General features: G+C 39.2%; 1 protein-coding gene across 3 annotated transcripts in view; it reads right to left on the bottom strand.

Annotated features, from left to right (window-relative positions):
- The window catches only part of AFG1L (AFG1 like ATPase), a 242,231-nt gene that overhangs the window by 170,753 nt on the left and 50,967 nt on the right, over positions 1-20,511 (bottom strand). For all 3 annotated transcript variants that reach the window (XM_054557955.2, XM_054557953.2, XM_024248591.3), the window contains exons 3-5: positions 16,513-16,564; positions 7,834-7,935; positions 6,767-6,897 (exon numbers count right to left, since the gene is read on the bottom strand). In XM_054557955.2, coding sequence (XP_054413930.2) covers positions 6,767-6,897; positions 7,834-7,935; positions 16,513-16,564 — 285 coding nt within the window. The remainder of the gene's footprint in view (positions 1-6,766; positions 6,898-7,833; positions 7,936-16,512; positions 16,565-20,511) is intronic.

Below are 20,511 nucleotides of genomic sequence, written 5' to 3'. Positions count from 1 at the left end.
CACTAATCTGATGTCTTCAGAATCATTAACAGTTTAACATGTAACATAAATATTCCAAGAGGACATAATGAAGATCCTAAGGAAAACTCTGAAGATAAGCTATTATTTATTTTACCAACAAAAACACCTGTTAAAAAAAAAAAAAAAAAAAAAAAAAAAACCTATCCAAACACATTTCTCAACCAAGATAAGAATCGTGTATCTAACATCTCAGGTAAAACTGAAATACTTGAGGGTAGAGGGTGGGAGGAGGCGGAAGAGCAGAAAAAAGAACTATTGGCTACTAGGCTTAGTACCTGGGTGATGAAATAATCAGTACAGCAAACTCTTGTGACACATGTTTACCTATATAACAAACCTGCACACATACCCCTGAACCTAAAATAAAAGTTAAAAAAAGCTGAAATTCTACACTTAGTAAGGAAGACCAAACTAATGAAGAGCATTCTGCAAGTGTAATCTGAATGCTTACCAAAACATACTCTTTAAAATTCCTTAAATTCAAGGGCACAAAAAAGGAGTATATCCATATTTTTAAGCAGCAATAATTACCATTCGTCTCCCTAGTAAAATAAATATTATATTAATTAACACTACCTAAGGGCCAATAATAACTAGCTAAAAATCAAGGCTACTAATACGATTCCATTTTAAAAGTGAAGTGGTGATTGTAGATATACTGTCACTAAGAATAAAGTGCCTTAAAAACTCTTTTCTAATAAATCAGCAAGTATTGTACTAGGCTTAATAGGCTTAAGGATAATTTTTAGGTTCCATCACTAAAACAGCTACCAAAACCCCACCCAGCTCTAGAACTGCATATTTAAACACATAATACAAGACTTTATATACCAAGGAAAATGTATAGCATAGCTGTTACTGGTAAACAAGAGCATTAGTGCTAGACTTAAACTGTTAGTTACCAGCTGTGTGACCTTGGTCAAGTTACTGAACCTCTCTGACCCTCAATTTCCTCATCAATGCAACGAATGCAGTAATAATACTTACCTTGCAATATTGTTATGAGACATAAAGTAAACTCTCAAGAAATGAGAGACCATTAACTTTGACTATTACCTATGTATGGTATATATGCTAGTATTAATATAATTCTGTATTATTAACGTATAGCTACGTAGAATTTTAGCTGTAGCTAGAATTATATTTAGCATTATACAGTTATTAAGAACACAGGCACATAGAAAAACACTCAATAAACAGTAACTAATATTATAGAACATATATAATAGATGGAATATAAGCATTCTAATAAATAAATGGGCAATACCTCAAATAGTTCATAAAAGATGGACTTAACTAGCATGTAAACAAACATGAAAAAAAAAAACCATATTATTTCCTAAAGGAATACAAATTAAAACAAGACACCACTTTTTATGTATTCAATTAGACAAAAATGTTCAGATAATTCAGAATGATGACAGGAAAAAATGTGGGTTGAAGTTATAATATACCTAGGGTTCTGTAAATGCTGATTTTGCTTGAGAAATGCTATTATATGTAAGGGGAGTGGGACTTAATATGGGAACCACTTGCATAGTTTTCATTTGGTATTAGATTCATTCATTCATTCATTCATTTATTCACTACTTATTCATTCATTCTCAGACACTGTTCTAGAAACCTAAGATACATCAATTAATAAAGATTCATGCCTTCAAGTTTACATTCTGGGAATACAGATAAACAATAAACACAATAAATAAGTAAGTTACATGTAATATGTTAAAAGGTGATATATGATATGGGAAAAAAGGTGGGTAAGGGGCATCAGAAGCGTGGGGGTCAACGGTAAGCTGCAATTTCAAATAGGGTGTTAAGATGGGCCTTGTTAAGGAGGTAATTGAGCAAAGATATGAGGGAGTTGCTCTTAGGAATATGTAAGGGTGTGAGGGAAACCACACAGCAACGGTTGCTGCCTAGGCATTAAAAGTAGAACCCAATGGCTCAAGCCTGTGGCCAGAGATAAGAGCTTAGAGGCATAGCTCTTGCTTACAAGATGGGGCTCCTCACTTTTCCTGCTGCTTCCTTTGCTTTAAATGAACCATTCAGGCTTTTGCTCACAAACATAGTTACCCCGTCCTATTCCTACATATATATAAAATACACACATACACGCATGCTGCTAGTTGCCATACTCTCTCTGCCTGACTCTTCATTACTGCCTCCTGTGACCGGGGATGAAGGACTGGACTTCTGACTCATTGCTCCCTCCCTGCCCAGCATCTGTAAATAATCAATCTTTGAACTTATTTTCTATTGTGGTGTATTGATTTGCACCTTGCATCTGAAGAACCAGGGTCTGCCCCAGGCCAGGATTTTCCTGGGATGCCAGGAAGAACACAAGATCAAGCTCCCAGTGCCAGAGCAATGGTAAGACAGGCATAAACTGGACATAGGTCAGACAAGAGCCACAAAGGCATATGCCAGTATAAACAAGTTTCCTGTGTGAGGGACCCCCTGGTCATGGGTCAGACAACCAGGCATTAGGCCGTCCTCCAGCTGAAAGAAGTATCCTGTGAAAGGCATGCTGTAAACACCTATATCCAGCTCCCTGCATTTCCTGTTAGGGCAGGGTTGCCAGCCGCTCTGGTGCTGGAACCCCAATTTAGCTGGGGGCTCTCAGAACAGAGGGACCACTCTGCAGAAAGAATGCCCAGTGCAAAGGCTCTGCTTGTTTGTTATACATTGTGTGGATGGTGGGGATCAGAGTGCTGGTGCAGCAACATTTTGGAGTATATTTCACCCTCTTGAGTTTTAGGGAAGGGGGATAAGTAGAGATTTGGACTTGTGATCATCTAATTTTGGTGTATTGGAGAAACTTCTTTAAGACCTGTAGAAGACAGTTCAGGATACTGAAACTAGCAGAGATCACTTCTTCCCTTAGGGGGCACACTCTTGCCCTTACATTTTCACTTTCTCTGGCTCTTCTAACACTGGGTATATGCAGATATTGGCCTTTTCTTGCATGCAGCAGTAATCTCCAAGATTCAAGTTGGAATTGTAAAAGAAATAAAAGAGCAAGACTATTAACATTTTGCATTCTAGGACATTCAGGACAAACTTGCTCAGGGGAATAGGGTCTCCCATGTTGTCAACTCTAACATACAGGAATGCTATATTATGCAATAATTGGGAATGGAAAAAAAAAATGCTACACTAAAATTTGGGATCAAATGAAAGCAATCAATTTGGTATTGTCTTGTCATCTCTGTGCATGTTTTCTTCAGAAGCCCTGTGAGAAATAAGTAGTTGGTATAATACCCAACTACTAACTGCGGTTCCTTAATCTATGAAGAAAATAGTATTGGGAACAGTAGAGAGCAATGAGTGAGGCTGAACCTGTAGGAGACAAGGTCAGAGAGGAAGCAGAAGGGTTTGAGCAAGGAAAATCACACTACCTTATATAACAGAATATTTCCCTGTTAGAGTACAAGCCCTTTTAAGTTGGGTTTTCTGTTTCCTGTGGCCAAAAGCATTCCTAGCAGATACTTCATCTTTCTCTTCCTGGGCTTTAGCTCACCGATTAATTCTTCCACTGGAGGTAAGAGATTTCATATTAAGAAAAGTGACATTTCCTCACAGTACTTCTTACCAATGTTTATGCTATCTTTTACAGATCATAGGGAAATACATCTTCACATAGCAGATGGGAGCAAAATATGACTTGAATAGTTCTATTCTCATCAAGACTGTTTGTAAGAAATAGGCACCGGAGGTCCAGCTGAAGAAAAGAGATTTACTTGAAACTCCAGGATAGGGAAAATACTGATGGCACCTTATGGGAACCGGAGCTCAATTACTTTCTATATTTCTTTGTTTCTGTTTCATTACTAAGAAGAGCTTCCCTCTGTGCCATTTAGTTCAAATTCATTAGAGAGGGGCTACGACTGGCCCATTCGCCAAGCCACACCATACAAGTCCAAGGCTGCTGAGGAGATTGTGGATTAGCTACTTATAGATCAGCTGTCCAGGCATGGTCCATTTAGCTATGGGACAGATAGGGCCCTGTCCCGTGATATGGAATAAGGGCCTTCAAGGCATCCTTGAGATGAATGAGTCAATGAATGAATAAATATCAAAGCAATCTGGACAGGGCAGGCAATAACAGGGATCTCTATCACATCTGCTTTCTCTCCATCAGCAAGCAGCATTTTATAAGAGCCTGTCTCCCCTGGATCTCTCTTACACTCAACATGTAATCTGAAAAATCCTTTCTGTGGCCTGCATTTCTTTGCAAGACTCAGTTCATTTGGAACATTAGTGTTCTGACAGTTGTTTTTGTTTCCTTCTTTATATTTATATATCAACCTTTTGAAATCTGAACCCAATGGAGTATGTCAGTACAACCAGGCAGGTTTTTGGTAGGACTTCACTGTCAAGGTGGCATTATGACTCTTGTAAGCCCTAGGAACTTTTACTTTCATGAGCCCCATCCTCAATTAAAAAAACACTGCGACTATGTTGGTATAAGGACAAATATAATACAAAATAGATACAGGCTGGAGTCATTATTGATATATTCATTTATGTCCACAAATTTTAAAAGAAATTAAAATATTTTCTTGATCCCTAAAAGTATCATAAGCCCTAGACACTATGTCTGCTGCACCGACTGGGCAAGTTGCCCTGCTTGCTCTGTATCTTCTTCAGGATCATGTGCTTTGCACAGCCAGATTTTCATAGCATCCTAACCTTCTTAGTCTTGCCTTCCAATACGCTTACGCCACAAAAACATGCCAATCAGGCCGGGCATGGTGGCTCACACCTGTAATCCCAGCACTTTGGGAGGCTGAGGCGGGTGGATCACCTGAGGTCAGGAGTTCACGACCAGCCTGGCCAACACGGTGAAACCCCGTCTCTACTAAAAATACAAAAAAATTAGCTGGGCATGGTGGTGCCCACCTGTAATCCCAGCTACTCAGGAGGCTGAGGCAGAAGAATCACTTGACCCAGGAGGCAGAGGCTGCAGTGAGCCAAGATCACACCATTGCATTCCAGTCTAGGCAACGAGAGTGAAACTCCGTCTCAAAAAAAAATAAAATAAAAATAAAAAAGCCAATCATTTCTCTGAAAGTTTTGAAATCTACATTTTTAAAGTTAAGGGTAATGATTTTTACATGATACCTCGGAAATTCTAATGCCTCATCTCCATGTGGAGATATCAACTATTTTGCAGAATTAAATGAGATAAGGATGTAAAAACACATTGTAAACTATGGATCATTTTACAAAGGCTAGGTATTAATAAACCTCTTTAAAAATTTAACTTCAATACCTTAATCAAAATTGTAACTATGCCAGTTCAGTTTTATTTAGAGATATTTTGGTTAAAAGGCTAGTAATGGAAAATCAAGAGAAATGGCCTCTATTGATTCACCACTGACTTTTGTTCTTGAAAGCAGCATAACCGTTAAGTCAGTGCTTCTTCAAACAACTCAATGAGGCCCTTTTCCTGCAAAACATTGACGTGGTTAGTATGCCTCTTCAGAGCGGCAGGAGACCATCTGTTCTTTTCCATAAAGCCTTTCCTTGGAAGACCTTTGCAGTTCTAAATACAAAGGTGAGTCTAGTCTGTCTTAATATGACTGAAGGAAGAAAGAAGCAAAGATCCTCTTCCCCAGATGGTTTAGTGTAACAGCATTGCTGGTGAAAATTCTTTCCCCTCCATCATAAATCTAGACTATTGTTAGCTATGTGTACCAGTTGCTAAAGGAGACCAATCATGCATGCTTTGGGATAAAAGCATCTTGGCCATATCATCTTCCCACTAATCCAGATTATAAAACACAGAAGAACAGGAAATAACTCACTACCAATTTAAACGCATAATTTCAGAGAATCCTAAAACTAAGAGAAACTTTAAAAGTTCAACTAAGGCAATTCCCTCCCTTTATCACAGATACATATGTTGTGAGGCTTAAATGAGATGAATCACTTGTTCTTTATGTAACACTTTTTAAAAATACTTAAACATCTTTAAAGACATTGTTTTATAATAATTACATTATCTTTGTGGTATAGGGGAGATGTACAGTCATCGACCAAAATTCAGAGGTGGGCAGACTTTTTCTATAAAAGACTGAATAGTAAATATTTTAGGCTTTGCAAGCCATATAGGTTCTCTTTTGTACTTTCTTCTTTTTCTTCTTCTTCTTCTTTCAGCTACCTTTAAAATTACAAAAACTTGGCTGGGTGTCATGGCTCATGCCTGTAATTTCAGCACTTTGGGAGGCTGAAGCTGGAGGATCACTTGAGGCCAGGAGTTTGAAACCAGCCTGGGAAACATAATGAGACCCAATCTCTACCAAATTGTTTTTAAAAATTTGCTAGGTATGGTGCATAAGCCTATAGCTCCAGCTACTCAGGAATCTGAGGCAGGAAGTTGAACCCAGGAGTCTGAGGTTATAATGAGCTATGATTATGCCACTGCACTCCAGCCTGGACATGGGTGACAGAGCAGGACCCTGTCTCTTAAAATATGTGTGTGTGTGTGCACGTGTGTGTGATATGTGTATACACTCTTCTTTTATCACTAATCATAAAAAAACAAGAAGGTCAGATTTGCCCTGTGCAGCTGTGCAGGTTGTGATTTGCAGCTCCTGAACTAGATAGTAAAATTGAAGCAGTAAGAGATAATGTATCAAATCACCTTATAAAACAATGATAAAATCAGGAGCAAAATTTAAATCTTCATACCTCATTCAATATACCATTCTATATCTATGAAAAATCTCTACTTTACCTGAAATTCATCGAAACATAGGAGACATGCTTCTTCGCTGATTTCTTCGGCTATGGGAGCTATTGGGTCATATGATTTAGCCATGAATCCTGGTTTCCTTTTTGGCAAACTCTGTTTAAGGCGATGTATTCCTTAAATGCATGAAATTAAACACAGATGAAATATATTAGTACATTTTAGACAATTATAACATATTTTTAAAATCTCTAAATGAAACTTTAGTAGGGACATAAAATTAAGTTTAAATTCCATGTAAAATCAAATTTGATCATTGAAATTGTTTGCATTTTCTCTACTTCAAAATAAGTTTGTTCAAATATTATTATGTTCTTATAGTTGTAAGGAAACTTCAAGGTCATTCCATTTCTACTCTTTAATCATTTCAGAAATGACAAGGTAATAGACAAGTGATTAGAAGCATCAACACATCCACCTTAGTCCTTTATTTCAGGGATGAGAGCAGAGGATGTGATCCTGCCCAAGTAGTGCATGTTATGTCTAGCATATGCAATCGAAATGCGCCCTTATCTCTAGTGTAATACACTAAGGCCAGTCCACTTCATTCATTATGTGTGTACTAAATGCTGCAAGTATTAGAGGAAAAAAACACATGATTCCTGCTCTGGGGAGGTTACAGTGCAGCTGGTAGACAAATCATGCAAAAGTGAAATCACATAAGATCACTAGCAAAGCAATAAAGCTCACATGCGTACTCAAACTGAATGCCTACACGCTAAGATAACACAGAGTAAAGGACCTAATCAACAATCACTTATTTAAACAGGTGCATTTTTAACATTTTTTTATTGGTCCTTAGTAGAAACAGAAAATGCCTGAGCTTCATATAGCAATCTCTGTTCTCTGATTTGAAAGTATTAAATTGGTCTTAATGACCAACTCTGGACACATTACTGACTGTTTCAACATAGCACAAAACAAATGGAACCAAATAAAATCTTACTGCAAGCAAAAATCTAATCTTTAAAGAGTATATGTTCATTCAATGAAGAAAACCATTTTGTAGTGTTTCCCCACTGAAAAAGCACTTCTTTCAGATCATTGCTTACTTTTGTGCACATCTAGCATGAAACCATGAAAATGAACCCGTTTTTTCCTCTTCATTTCCACATAAGCATAAAACATGTCCATCACCATTGTTTTTCCTGTGCCTTAAAAATAAAAAAAAAAATTAAGAATACTATTAAATAGTATGTACTGATTGCTGTAATGATTGTTCATTAGCTTTGAGATAATGAAACCATACTCTTCCACTAGGAAGCTGAAGACTATGTCACTTCTTTAGAAGGGGGAGCTTACTTTGTATGTTAAACTAGCTAAAAATAAAATGTTAATATTACTCATTTCTGTTAAAATCCTGTTTATAGGAAATACAACATTTAGTTAACATTACAGGGGCTATTTCCCCCTGAAAACTATGTTCATAAACTGGCAAGATTTACAGTCTTCTCTTCCAAAAGACACTAGCATAAATAAAATAACTTAATTAAATATTTATTGGGTCATTACTATGCATGAGGAACTGTTTTAGGCACTATGGGAAAATTCAAAAATGAAAAATAAGAGAAGAGGCTGGGCACGGTGGCTCATGCCTAAAATCCCAGCGCTTTGGGAGGCCAAGATGGGAGAATTGCCTGAGCCCAAGAGTTCAAGACCAGCCTGGGAAACATAGCGAGACCCCCACCTCAAAAAAAAAAAAAAAAAAGAGAGAGAAGAAAGATGAAATATAAAGATTAGTATCTAATATAAATATTGAACATGAATCATATATGTAGATTAGAGCTGGAGAATTGCCAATTGTAACACTTCTATTTTTTAAAAGCTGAGAATATAGATCTCTCAAAATAAAGCCTACTTGAGGAAATTCTGATACAGTCAATCCTTGTAATTAAATTATCTAATTTTCAACACTCTAAAACTTTTAATGACTACAATCGCATTAGTACAGTAGAACCCTCTTATCTGAGAATTCAGTTACTCAAGGCCCACAATCAATCATAGTCTAAAAATATTAAATGGAAAACTCTAAAAATAAACAATTCATAAGTATTAAATTGTGCGGCTATCCTGAGTAGCATGAAGAGGCCTCATGTCATCCCATTCCATCCCACCCAGTACATAAATCATCCCTTTGTCTAGCATATCCACACTATATTCACTACCCTCTCGTTGGTAACTTAGTGGCCTTCTCTGTTAAAAACATAGTATATAGGCCAGACGCGGTGGCTCACGCCTGTAATCCCAACACTTTGGGAGGCCAACGTGGGTGGATCATGCCTGTAATCCCAGCACTTTGGGAGGCCAACGTGGGTGGATCACCTAAGGTCAGGAGTTTGAGACCAGCCTGGTCAACATGGCAAAACCCTGTCTCTACTAAAAGTACAAAAATTAGCTGGGCATGGTGGTGGGTGCCTGTAATCCCAGCTACTCAGGAGGCTGAGGCAGGAGAATAGCTTGAACCTGGGAGGCGGAGGTTGCAGTGAGATCGTGCCACTGCACTCCAGCCTGGGCGACGAGAGAGACTCCATCTTAAAATAAATAAATAAATAAATAAATAAAACACAGGGTTCAGTACTATGTGAGGTTTCAGGCATCCACTGGAACTACCTCTGTGAATAAGGGGAAACTACTGTAATTGAATATCCAACAGCCTGAGCATTTAATGCAGGTAGCATAAAATGCCTTATTCCCTCTCAGAAAGCCTAGGGCATTCGGGTCAGTGGCCCAAGCTCAGTTTGTACCCGGCATTCCTCAGTAAGCCAGGCTAGCATGTGCTAGTCCAGTCTCACATCCTCCCTGCTTCCCCGTCTCCCACCACCACAAGATTACTTCCTGTCTAGTAATTCCTTTGCAATTACTAGAATCCAAAGGCACTTCAGAAAGTAAGAAGATCTAAGTCTTATCTTTTGGGTTTCCTTCATGCCACAAGATGACACTGGGCCCACGCCATTTGAATGTCAGAGTGCTTTTGTATATGAAAAAACAATCCACCAAACATTTTTTTAATGAAGAAGTCACTTTGATGGAAAGTCATTCATTGCAAAAATATTCAGTACAGGATCTCTTGATATAGTGATTAGCAGTAGATTTTAAATAATTATATTTACCCAGAAAAGTTAATAAAGTTTCAAATTCTGCTGCATGCAGTGTAGTATACTTATAGATTCAGAATAATGTCATGAATTATCTAACCAAAAATGCATTCACTAATCATTAGGGTAAAGCAAATCAAAACTACAAGATACCACTTCACATACATTAGAACGACTATTAAAAAAAAAAAAACCAGAAAATAACAAGTGTTAGCAAGGATGTACAAAAATTGGAACCTGTGCATTGCTGGTGAGAATAACAATGGTACTGTCACTGTGGAAAACAGTATGGCAGTTCTTCAAAAAAATTAAACACAGGCCAAGTGCAGTGGTTCACACCTATAATTTCAGCACTTTGGGAGGCCGAGGAGGGAGAATTGCTTGAGCCTAGGAGTTCAAGACCAGCCTGGGCAACATAGTGAGATCTCATCTCTACTAAAAATTTAAAATATTAGCCAGGTTTGGTGGTGCATGCCTGTAGTCCCAGCTACTCAGGAGGCTGAAATGGGAGGATTGCTTGAGCCCAGGAGTTCACGGTTGCAGTGAGCTATGATTGTGCTACTGCACTCCAGCCTAGGCAACAGACAGAGACTTTGTGTCCAAAAAAAGAAAAAAAAATTAAACATAGTGTGACCATAGGATCCAGCAATTCCACTTCTGAGTATATGCACAAAACAACTGAAAGCAGGGATTCAAACAAATACTTACACTTCAGTATTCACAGAGAATTATTCACAATAGTCAAAAGATGGAACAACCCAAACATCTATTAATGGATGAACGGATAAACAAAAAGTGGTATATACATGAAATGTTACAGTTGGCCCTCTGTATCTAGCTTCTACATCCCCAGATTCAACCAACAGTGGATCAAAAATATTTTTAAAATAAAAAATAATAGAAGGAACAGGTGGAGTGGCTCACGCCTATAATCCCAGCAATTTGGGAGTCCAAGGCAGGCAGATTACTTGAGTCCAGGTGTTCGAGACCAGCCTGGGTGATATGGCAAAATCCCATCTCTACAAAAAAATATAAAAATTAGCTGGGCATTGTGGTGCATGCCTGTAGTCCCAGCTACTCAAAAAGCTGAGGCAGGAGGATCGCTTAAGCCCAGAAGGTGGAGGTTGCAGCGTGCTGAGATCACGCCACTACACTTCAGGACCTGGGTTACAGAGCAAGACCCTGCTTCAAAATAATCATCATCATCATCATAAACAAAAACAATACAGTATAACAACTATTATAGCATTTACGTACCATTTACATTGTTATAAGTAATCTAGAGGATTTAAAGTGTACAGGACAACACAAAAAGTTTATATGCAAATGCTATACCATTTTACATAAGGGACTTGAGCATCCTCAAATTTTAGTATCCAAGGGCATCCTGAAACCAATCCCCCATGAATACCAAGTATATTATTCAGCCTTAAAAAGGAATCCAACTCATATGCAATACGCAATAATATGAATGAATCTTGAAGATATTTTGCTAAGTAAAATAATCCAGACCCAAAAGGACAAATATTATATGATTCCATTTATATAAGGTACTGAAGAATAATCAAATTCATAAAGACAGAAAGTAGAATGGTGGTTGCCAGGCCAGGGGAGTCAGGGGGCGGGATGTAGAAAACATGGGAGACGGGTAGAATAGGATGTTGTTGTTTAATGGACACAGAGTTTCAGTTTGGGAAGATAAAAATGTTCTGAAGATAGATGGTGGTAATAGTTGTGCAACGATGTGAACAGACTTAATGCTACTGAATTATACACTGAAAATGTTTAAAAGGGTAAATTTTATGTAATGTGTTTTACCATAATAAAAACAATTGAATACATTTTTAAAAACCTTTAGTTAATAAGCTTATTGGTAAAAGACTGAACATTTCTTCCCTACAATTTGACAAAGGCAAGGATGTCTACACTCATGTTCTGAAAATGGATGGTGGTTAATTGTTGTACAACAATGTGAATAGACTTAATGATACTGAATCATACACTGGAAATGTTTAAAAGGGAAAATTTTATGTTATGTGTTTTACCATAATAAAAACAATTGAATACATTTTTTAAAACATATAGTTAATATGCTTATTTGTAAAAGACTGCACAACTCTCCCCTGCAATTTGACACAGACAAGGATGTCTACACTCACTACTTCTATTCAACATTGTACTGGGGCCCTAGCAAGTGCAAGGAGGCAGCAAAAAGAAATAAAAGGCATAAAAATTTAAAGAAGTAAAATTATCTTTATTGGCAGATGACCTAATTGTACACACACAAAAAAATCCTAAAGAATCTACCAAATCACCACTAGAGTTAATAATTAAATTTAGCAAGATCACAGGCTACAAGGTCATCAAAAAATCCACTGCATTTCTATAAACAGTAACGCATATAATGACATTTTGGTCAACAATGGACCACATATACAATGGTGGTCCCAAAAGATTATAAAGAAGCTGAAAAATTTCTATCACTTAGTGACGTCATAGCTATCCTAACATGGAAGTACAATTAATTTTTTTTATAACTTTAGTGTAGCCCAAGTACACAGCACTGAAAACATCTTGTATAAAGTAGTATACAGAAATGTCCTCGGCCTTTACATCCACTCACCACTCACTCACTGATTCATTCAGAGCAACTTCCAGTCCATTCATGGTCAAACAGGCATCCCATATTTTGTCTATTATACTGTATTATTACTGCACCTTCTCTGTTTAGATATGTTTAGATAAACAAATACCACAGTGTTACAACTGCCTACAGTATTCAATACAGTAACATGCTGTACAGGTTTGTAGCACAGGAGCAATAGGTTCTATAATACAGCCTAGGTGTGTAGTAGGCACATGTATCCCTGTATCCAAGCCAGGGAGAACTATGCTTCCTAACTCCTAACCTTAAAACCAGCCTACCTTTCAACTGGTGAAATTAGAATCTGAATCAATGTGAAACAGGTGAGGTGAAACCAGGAGGCAGCAGCAAAGGGGCTGATAAGCAAAATGTACTTTTATTCTCTTCTGGTGTACCAGAGAAATCATTAACCCTGCCATCACCACTGTAGTCACCTGGTCAAGAGCTGAGGTTCTGTTGTGAGAAAGCCAGCGGTAGGGTATGAATGAAGCCACAAAATACTACTACCACAGCTTTTGGCTTCTACAGGAGATGTGATAAACATTTTATAACAAAAATAATTCATTTCAAGATTGAACCATGATAATAATCCCTCCAACTCATACATCAACCCTACTGCAGTTCCCAGGATTTAGGGTCCATCTGAGTCAATCATCTCAACACATCTGCGAAGAAAGAGGTGAAGTGAGCAGGACAAAGCCCAAATAGAGTGCAAGAATGAAGAGTGGGAAGGGAGTGCTACCAGGCAGGTATTCTCTATCCCATGAAGTCTCCTGAAAAATTATTATTTATTTTTATTTTATTTATTTATGTGTTTATTTATTTATTTTGAGACAGAGTCTTGCTCTGTTGCCCAGGCTGGAGTGCAGTGGTGCGATCTCGGCTCACTGCAACCTCTGCCTCCCGGGTTCAAGCAATTCTTCTGCCTCAGCCTCCTGAGTAGCTGTGACTACAGGCACCCGCCACCATACCCGGCTAATTTTTGTATTTTTAGTAGAGGCGGGGTTTCGCCATTTTGGCCAGGCTGGTCTGAAATCCTGACCTCAATGATCCGCCCCCCTCAGCCCCCCAAAGTTGCTGGCATTATAGGCGTGGGCCACCGCACCTAGCCCAATTTACTTATTTATCTATTTTTAAGATAGGGCCTCACTCTGTAGCCCAGGCTGGAATGCAGTGGTGCAATCTCAACTCACTGCAACCTTGATCTCCCAGACTCAAGTGATCCTCCCACCTCATCCTACTGAGTAGCTGGAACCACAGGCACACACCACCATGCTCAGCTAATTTTTTAATTTTTTTGTAGAGACGGGGTCTCAACTGGTTGTCCAGGCTAGTCTCAAACTCCTGGTCTTGAGCAATCATCCTGCCTCAGCCTCCCAAAGTGCTGAGATTACAGGCATGAGCCACCATGCCCAGCCTTGTTAAAATTTAATACCTGTTTCCCAAGTCCAACAAAGGAAAAGAATAAAGAATAAGAGCTTATGGTGGCATTTTGAGGCTACTCTCCCATACAGACAGCCCCTCAAATGAAAACTTGATCTTTTATTACCTATTTTATTTCATTTTTGAGATGGGGGTCTCACTCTGTTGCCCAGACTGGAGTGCAGTGGCATAATCATGGCTCACTGCAGCCTTGACCTCCCAGGCTCAAGTGATCCCCCCACCTCAGCCTCTCGAGTAGTTGGGACTATAGGCACATGCCACCACGCCAGGCTAATTTTTGTATTTTTTGTGGAGACAGGGTTTTGCCATGTTGCCCAGGCTGGTCTTGAACTCCTGGGCTCAAGCAATCCACTCGCCTCGGCCTCCCAAAGTGCTGGGATTACAGGTATGAGCCATCATGCCTGGCCGATTATGTATTTTATAAGTGGTCTGAACTAAACTTATTACAGCCACCAAAATGTTCATCTCACTTCCCATTTCAGAATTCCTTTCTCTTCCCCTCTCTATATTATAAGGATGTTTCCAAACAAAGGTTGCCACATACCCAAACTATATGAACATCCTATACTATCACATCTTTTCTATTGCTTTCAAACACTCAGATGAATAACGTGTAATGTGCTTCCCTTCAATTAGTTACCATATGGCTGTATTTTCTAAACTAAAATCTAACAACATTAATAGGGTTTTTAAAAAAAAAGTGCTTTTACAGAAGTGGAAGTAGTTATGCTTTTTTAACCATCTCCATTTATGGTCAGGTGGTTAAGGTAACAGGAGGAACAAAGTTGTTGATTTTAGCGATGACTTAATATGAAAGTGAAGGTACTGGAAGTAGATGTTCTCAGGGGGCAAAGAATGAGACCTGACAACAAGATGAGAATCATTAATGGTGCCCAAAGGTGCAGGAACATAAAATTGATCAAGTGTCTGTTATAACTGCTTTCTAAATAAGAAGTAAGTATACATTGGTCTCAAAAGTACCAATAGCCAATGAACTAAGAAAAGAATAGTTTGAGCTTCTTTTCTGTGATTTCAAGAACCTGAAGAATTTTAAGGGGCAATCTCTAATGCTCACTTTTGTGAACTAAATTATTCTCTCTTATTAGATTAGCTAAATCTGGAAATACAAAACAGACATTCAATGCAAGGCAGCAGTAAACAAATTAGAAAAAGAAGGAACAGTTTAGAAAGGAACAGTTTTATCTTTAAGGCATTAAAACTACTTATTCGGCTGGGCGCCATGGCTCACACCTGTAATCCCAGCACTTTGGAAGGCCGAGGAGGGCGGATCACGAGGTCAGGAGATCGAGACCATCCTGGCTAACATGGTGAAACCCCCGTCTCTACTAAAAATACAAAAAATCAGCTGAGTGTGGTGGCAGACACCTGTAGTCTCAGCTACTTGGGAGGCTGAGGCAGGAGAATGGCGTGAACCTGGGAGGCAGAGCTTGCAGTGAGCCAAGATCGCACCACCGCACCAGCCTGGGTGACAGAGCGAGACTCTGTCTCAAAAAAAAATTTTAAACACCTACTTATTCAATGCCCTTCTTTTTTTCTTTTCCTAAAAATGTCACTAAGATAATATTCCCTGCCATCACTCCCTCATAACGCAAATGTGTTGTGGCTATAGGGGAGCCTAGAGTGTGAATATTAGTCTAGGTCCAAAACTGACCTCGTTACATGTGAATGTGAGTATTGAGTAGGCCAGTAGAAGAAGTAATTGATTGACAGTAAACTGAGGGATTAGAAAAAATTAAAATTAAAAAACTTAAAAAGACATCAAAGAAATAATTGAAAGCAAGGAGGCAATAAAGCCAAGTAGAAACTCCTTCATGATATCAGTGGCTGAGGGTGGCCAAGGAGAGGTTTAAGACTAAGAGAAAAGGATTTGTTCGAAGAAAATAGAAACCACAAAACAGAATATTTCAGTAAGAATAAGGTCAGGGAAGACTTCATAAGCAAGACACTACATGATTAGGAAAACCTAGAAAGAAGTGACCACTCAGAAGGTTTCCACCAAAATGTGAGTCTTTCTGCCCAATCTCTAGAACTGGGAGACCAAGGAAATGTTACCACTTATGCATTAAGAGTATCTACTATCAACTACATTAAAGATAATAACGACTAAATTATTCATCTAAGGGCTTAGGTTATGACTAGAAATATTGGTGGAAATTAAAAGTAAAAAAGAACAGCTTATTTTTTAAAAAAGTATTAAGCTGAGTTAATGAGTCATGGAATCCTGATTTGTCTAATAACCTATCTGTAGATGATTTCCTTCCCTGATATTAATTACTTTATACATTAAATAATGTTTGCACCCTAACATGGTGACTAATTCTGCCCTAGACTACAGCTGTACCCTATGAGAAGTAAAGTAAAAGCTAAGATAACTGCCTTCTCTCCCTTTTCTTCTCTCCCTACCTTACCCTGCCTCATCCTATTCCCTTGCTGGTAACAGATTGAGGGATAGAAATAGAAATCATCCCTGAGCAAAAGCTGAGAAACTTTCTGTTTTGCCCACCCAAAACTTATTTTAACACACTTACCAACATCTCCATAAACATACAGGCCCCTTGGAGGTTTGCTCCTTGAAAAAAGCTGCAAATTAAGAACAAATTATAAATCTCTACCATGCAAATAATTAAATATAATCATATACATAGTCTTCCTAACTGTCCTATATACAGAACCAAGAGGGGCTATTATATACAATAAGTAAGAAAAAAACTTGATATAAAAGTGTGTAAAGCTGAAATATTATGCAGCCTTAAAAAGGGAAAAAACTCTAACGTATACATGAATGAACATTGGGGACATTATGCTAGGTGACATAACCAGTCACAAAAAGACAAATATTCTCATTCCACTTACATGAGGTACTTAGAACAGCGAACAATTAAAGAGACAGAAAGTAGAAGTCAGGTGCTGTGGCTCACACCTATAATCTGAGCACTTTGGGAGGCTGAGGTGGGAGGATCACTTGAGCCCAAGAGTTCAAGACCAGCCTGGGCAACATAGGGAGACCTCGTCTCTGCGAATAGTTAAAAAGAATTAGCCAGGCATGGTGGCACGCGTCTGTGGTCCCAGTTACTCAGGGGGCTGAAGTTGAAGGATTGCTTGAACTCAGGAGGTCAAGGCTACAGTGAGCCATGTTCACACCACTGTACTGCAGCCTAGACAACAGAGCAAGACCCCATCTCAATTTTAAAAAAAAAGTAGAAAAAGGAGTTTCCAGGGGCTGGAGGGAGGAAGGAATGGGGAATTATTGCTCAATGGGTTCAGAGTTTCAGTTTTACAAGATGAAAGTAGTTCTGGAGATAAATGGTAGTGATGGTTGCATGACATTAAGAATGTATTTAATACCACTGAACTGTACTCTTAAAAAATGATTAAGATGGTAAATCTTATGTGTGTATTTACCACAAAGAAAATTGGAAAAAAATGCTGTGAAGCCCCTCTTAGGATTCAACACAGGAGGCAATAACCATAGTAGCCCACAGCGAGGGGTTCACAGTCACACAACTTGAATGTACATTCCCTCTACCATTTACTAGCCATGTAGTCTTTCCCTTCTTTCCCAGATGGGCTCCCCAAACAATGGCAGCTAGGTTCATTCTCAGCAATTAATAGAGTAGAAGAATTTTTCTGGAGAAACTGAATGATCTCCAGATAAAAAGGCCAGAAGGCACTTACACTGGTTAAGCTTCTCCCAAAGAAAGACCTAGATCCCTACCAGATTACCTTCTGGTAAAGCACACCAGTCACCAAACCTCTCAAGCTGGAGCTTCAATCAGCTTGTTAGTACCAATGGTCAATGGATATTTGGAAAAAACTTCCAACATAAAAGTCAGAGACCAGAACAAATATACAGAGGGGAATAAACTCAGAGGAAACAGAGGACTATTCAGACGTCAGAAAAAAAAAAACTCAAAAATAAAAGTGGGCCAGGCATGGTGGCTCACACCTATAATTCCAGCACTTTGGGAGGCCAAGGTGGGCAGATTGTTTGAGCTCAGGAGTTTGAGACTAGCCTGGGCACCATAGCAAAACCCCATCTCTACAAAAATCAGCCGGGCATGGTGGTGTACTCCCGCAGTCCCAGCTACTTGGGAGGCTGAGGTGGAAGGATTGCTTGAGCCCGGGAGGCGGAGACTACAGTGAATCAAGATCACATCACTGCACTCCAGCCTGGACAACAGAGCAAGACCCTGTCTCACTCAATCAATCAATAAAAATAAAAGTGAAGTCAATATAATAATATACCGAGGAAAAATAAGAGAAGCTACTAAAACTATATAAAGCATAGTGGGAGAAAGAAATTGTCTCTTCAATAAATGATGTTTGGGAGGCTGAGGCATTAGAATTGCTTGAGCCCAGGAGCTTGAGACTAGCCTGGGCAACAAAGCAAGACACCATTTTTACAAAAAAGAAATTGTTTCAATTGAGGAAAAATCATTTCCTACCAATCCATCCAATCTATTCATCAAGTGTGAAAATGGAAAATTGTCCTTTCATAAATTCAGGGTACGAACAAAACTTCCTGCTCAACAAGAAGAAAACAGGCTCTGGGAAATGTAGAGGGCCCCTGGGAGGGAAAAAAGCTTGTCAGAGGGAGGCCTGCTTCCAGGACCACAGTGGCACTGCAGGTCAGGAAAGCAGTCAGGTCCAGAGCAAAACTGGAAACTGAAGGGCTCTGGAGATGAAGCAAAATAGAACTTCTCTTACCTAATGCTATTATCAACCCAAATAACCATCTTGAATTTTGTTACACTTAGAAGAGTAACCTTCATACTCTGCAGCAGTTCCTAAACACCTGTGCAAAAAAAAAGGTATGACAGGGTGGAGTGAGTTCAGAAAGGGAGGGTAAAACAGAAAAAAGTGAAGATTATGCCACTTAGCATCAACCAGAGTGGTCAATAATTTGGCAGAGAACATTCTCAAAATCTAGTTTTCAGGGTTTCATCCATAATGCTTTTGGCTTTGTCTTATTTTATTTATTTTAGAGACAGGGTCTCACTCTGTCATCCAGGCTGGAGCGCAGTGGCATGATCATAGCATACTACAGCCTTGAACTCCTGGACTCAAGCAATCCTCTTGCCTCAGCCTCCTGAGTAGCTGGAGCAGGTAGACACCACTACATCCAGCTAATTTTTTTAAAAAAAACTATCCTATAGGCTGGGCACAATGGCTCATGCCTGTAATTCTGGCACTTTGGGAGGCCAAGGCAGGCAGATCACTTGAGGTCAGGAGTTCAAGACCAGCCTGGCCAACATGGTCAAACCCTGTCTCTTCTGAAAATACAAAAATCAGCTGGGCGCTATGGTGCATGCCTATAATCTCAGCTACTTGGGAGGCTGAGGTGGGAGAATAGCTTGAACTGGGAGGTGGAGGTTGCAGTGAGCCGAGATCACGCCACTGCACCCAGCCTGGGCAACAGAACGAGACTCCATCTCAAAAAACAAACAAACAAACAAACTATCCTGTAGAGATGGGGTCTCACTATGTTGCCCAGTCTAGTCTTAAACTGCTGCCTAGGCCTCCCAAAGTGCTGGGATTGTAGGCATGAGCCACCATACCTGGCCTGTTTTTGTTTTATAATTTATGGGTTCATTCCAACCTGCCTCAGAAACCTCTCTTGCTTTCCTGTTCCTTTTTGCTTTCTTTCTCTACTAAATGTAACTTGTGCCTTCCAGACCTCACTCATGGTCTAGGCCAGACAAAAGGATCTTCTTTGCTTTGACTCTGCCATCTGGATGGCTTGCTGGTATCTCTCTGCATGTTAACTCTCCATCTATTCTTAAATCTCCACTCAAAACAGTTTTCTACTCCTGCCAAAACTTCTTAATTTTTCTTGGTTTTTTGTTTCTTATATGAACCATTATCATGCAATGGTTATTCTATTTTCAACTTGCCAGAAAAAGCATTATGCTCTTAATTTTAGAACAGCTTCAAATTGGAAAACTTGCATAAAACCTAATAATCTCTAAGTATATTCTATGTATGTGAAATCTTTTGAAAGCAGCATTTTGTATTAGGTAACTGAGAGTGTCATAGCAATTCATAATTCTTCACAATACATTTTGTGGGAATAGTTTAAGGCCTATTCTAATACTGCTACATGATACACTCAAGATAGGCTGAATAAATGAAGTTCAGGGAAAAGGAATGAAGAAAGATGGGGGGAAAGATTGCATGGAGAGAGCTGAATGCTGCTAAAAAAACAAAAAAGTTGGCTGGGCATGGTGGCTCACACCTGTAATCCTAGCACTTTGGGAGGCCCCAGTGGGCGGATCACTTGAGGTCAGGAGTTCAAGACCAGTGGCCAACATGGTGAGACCCCGTCTCTCCTAAAAATACAAAAATTTGCCAGGCATGGTGGGCAGGCTACTCAGGAGGCTGAGGCAGGAGAATCACTTGAACCCGGGAGGCAGAGGTTGCAGTAAGCCAAGATCGCACCATTGCACTCCAGCCTGGGCAACAGAGGAAGACTCCATCTCAAAAAAAAAAAGAAAAAGAAAAAGTTGCACTCACAGTCCTCTCTTCTA

This window comes from Pongo abelii, chromosome 5, assembly GCF_028885655.2.
Source record: "Pongo abelii isolate AG06213 chromosome 5, NHGRI_mPonAbe1-v2.0_pri, whole genome shotgun sequence".
NCBI classification, from domain to species: domain Eukaryota; kingdom Metazoa; phylum Chordata; class Mammalia; order Primates; family Hominidae; genus Pongo; species Pongo abelii.
Note: the sequence above shows the minus strand (reverse complement) of the source record. Positions and strands in the feature narration are given on the sequence as shown.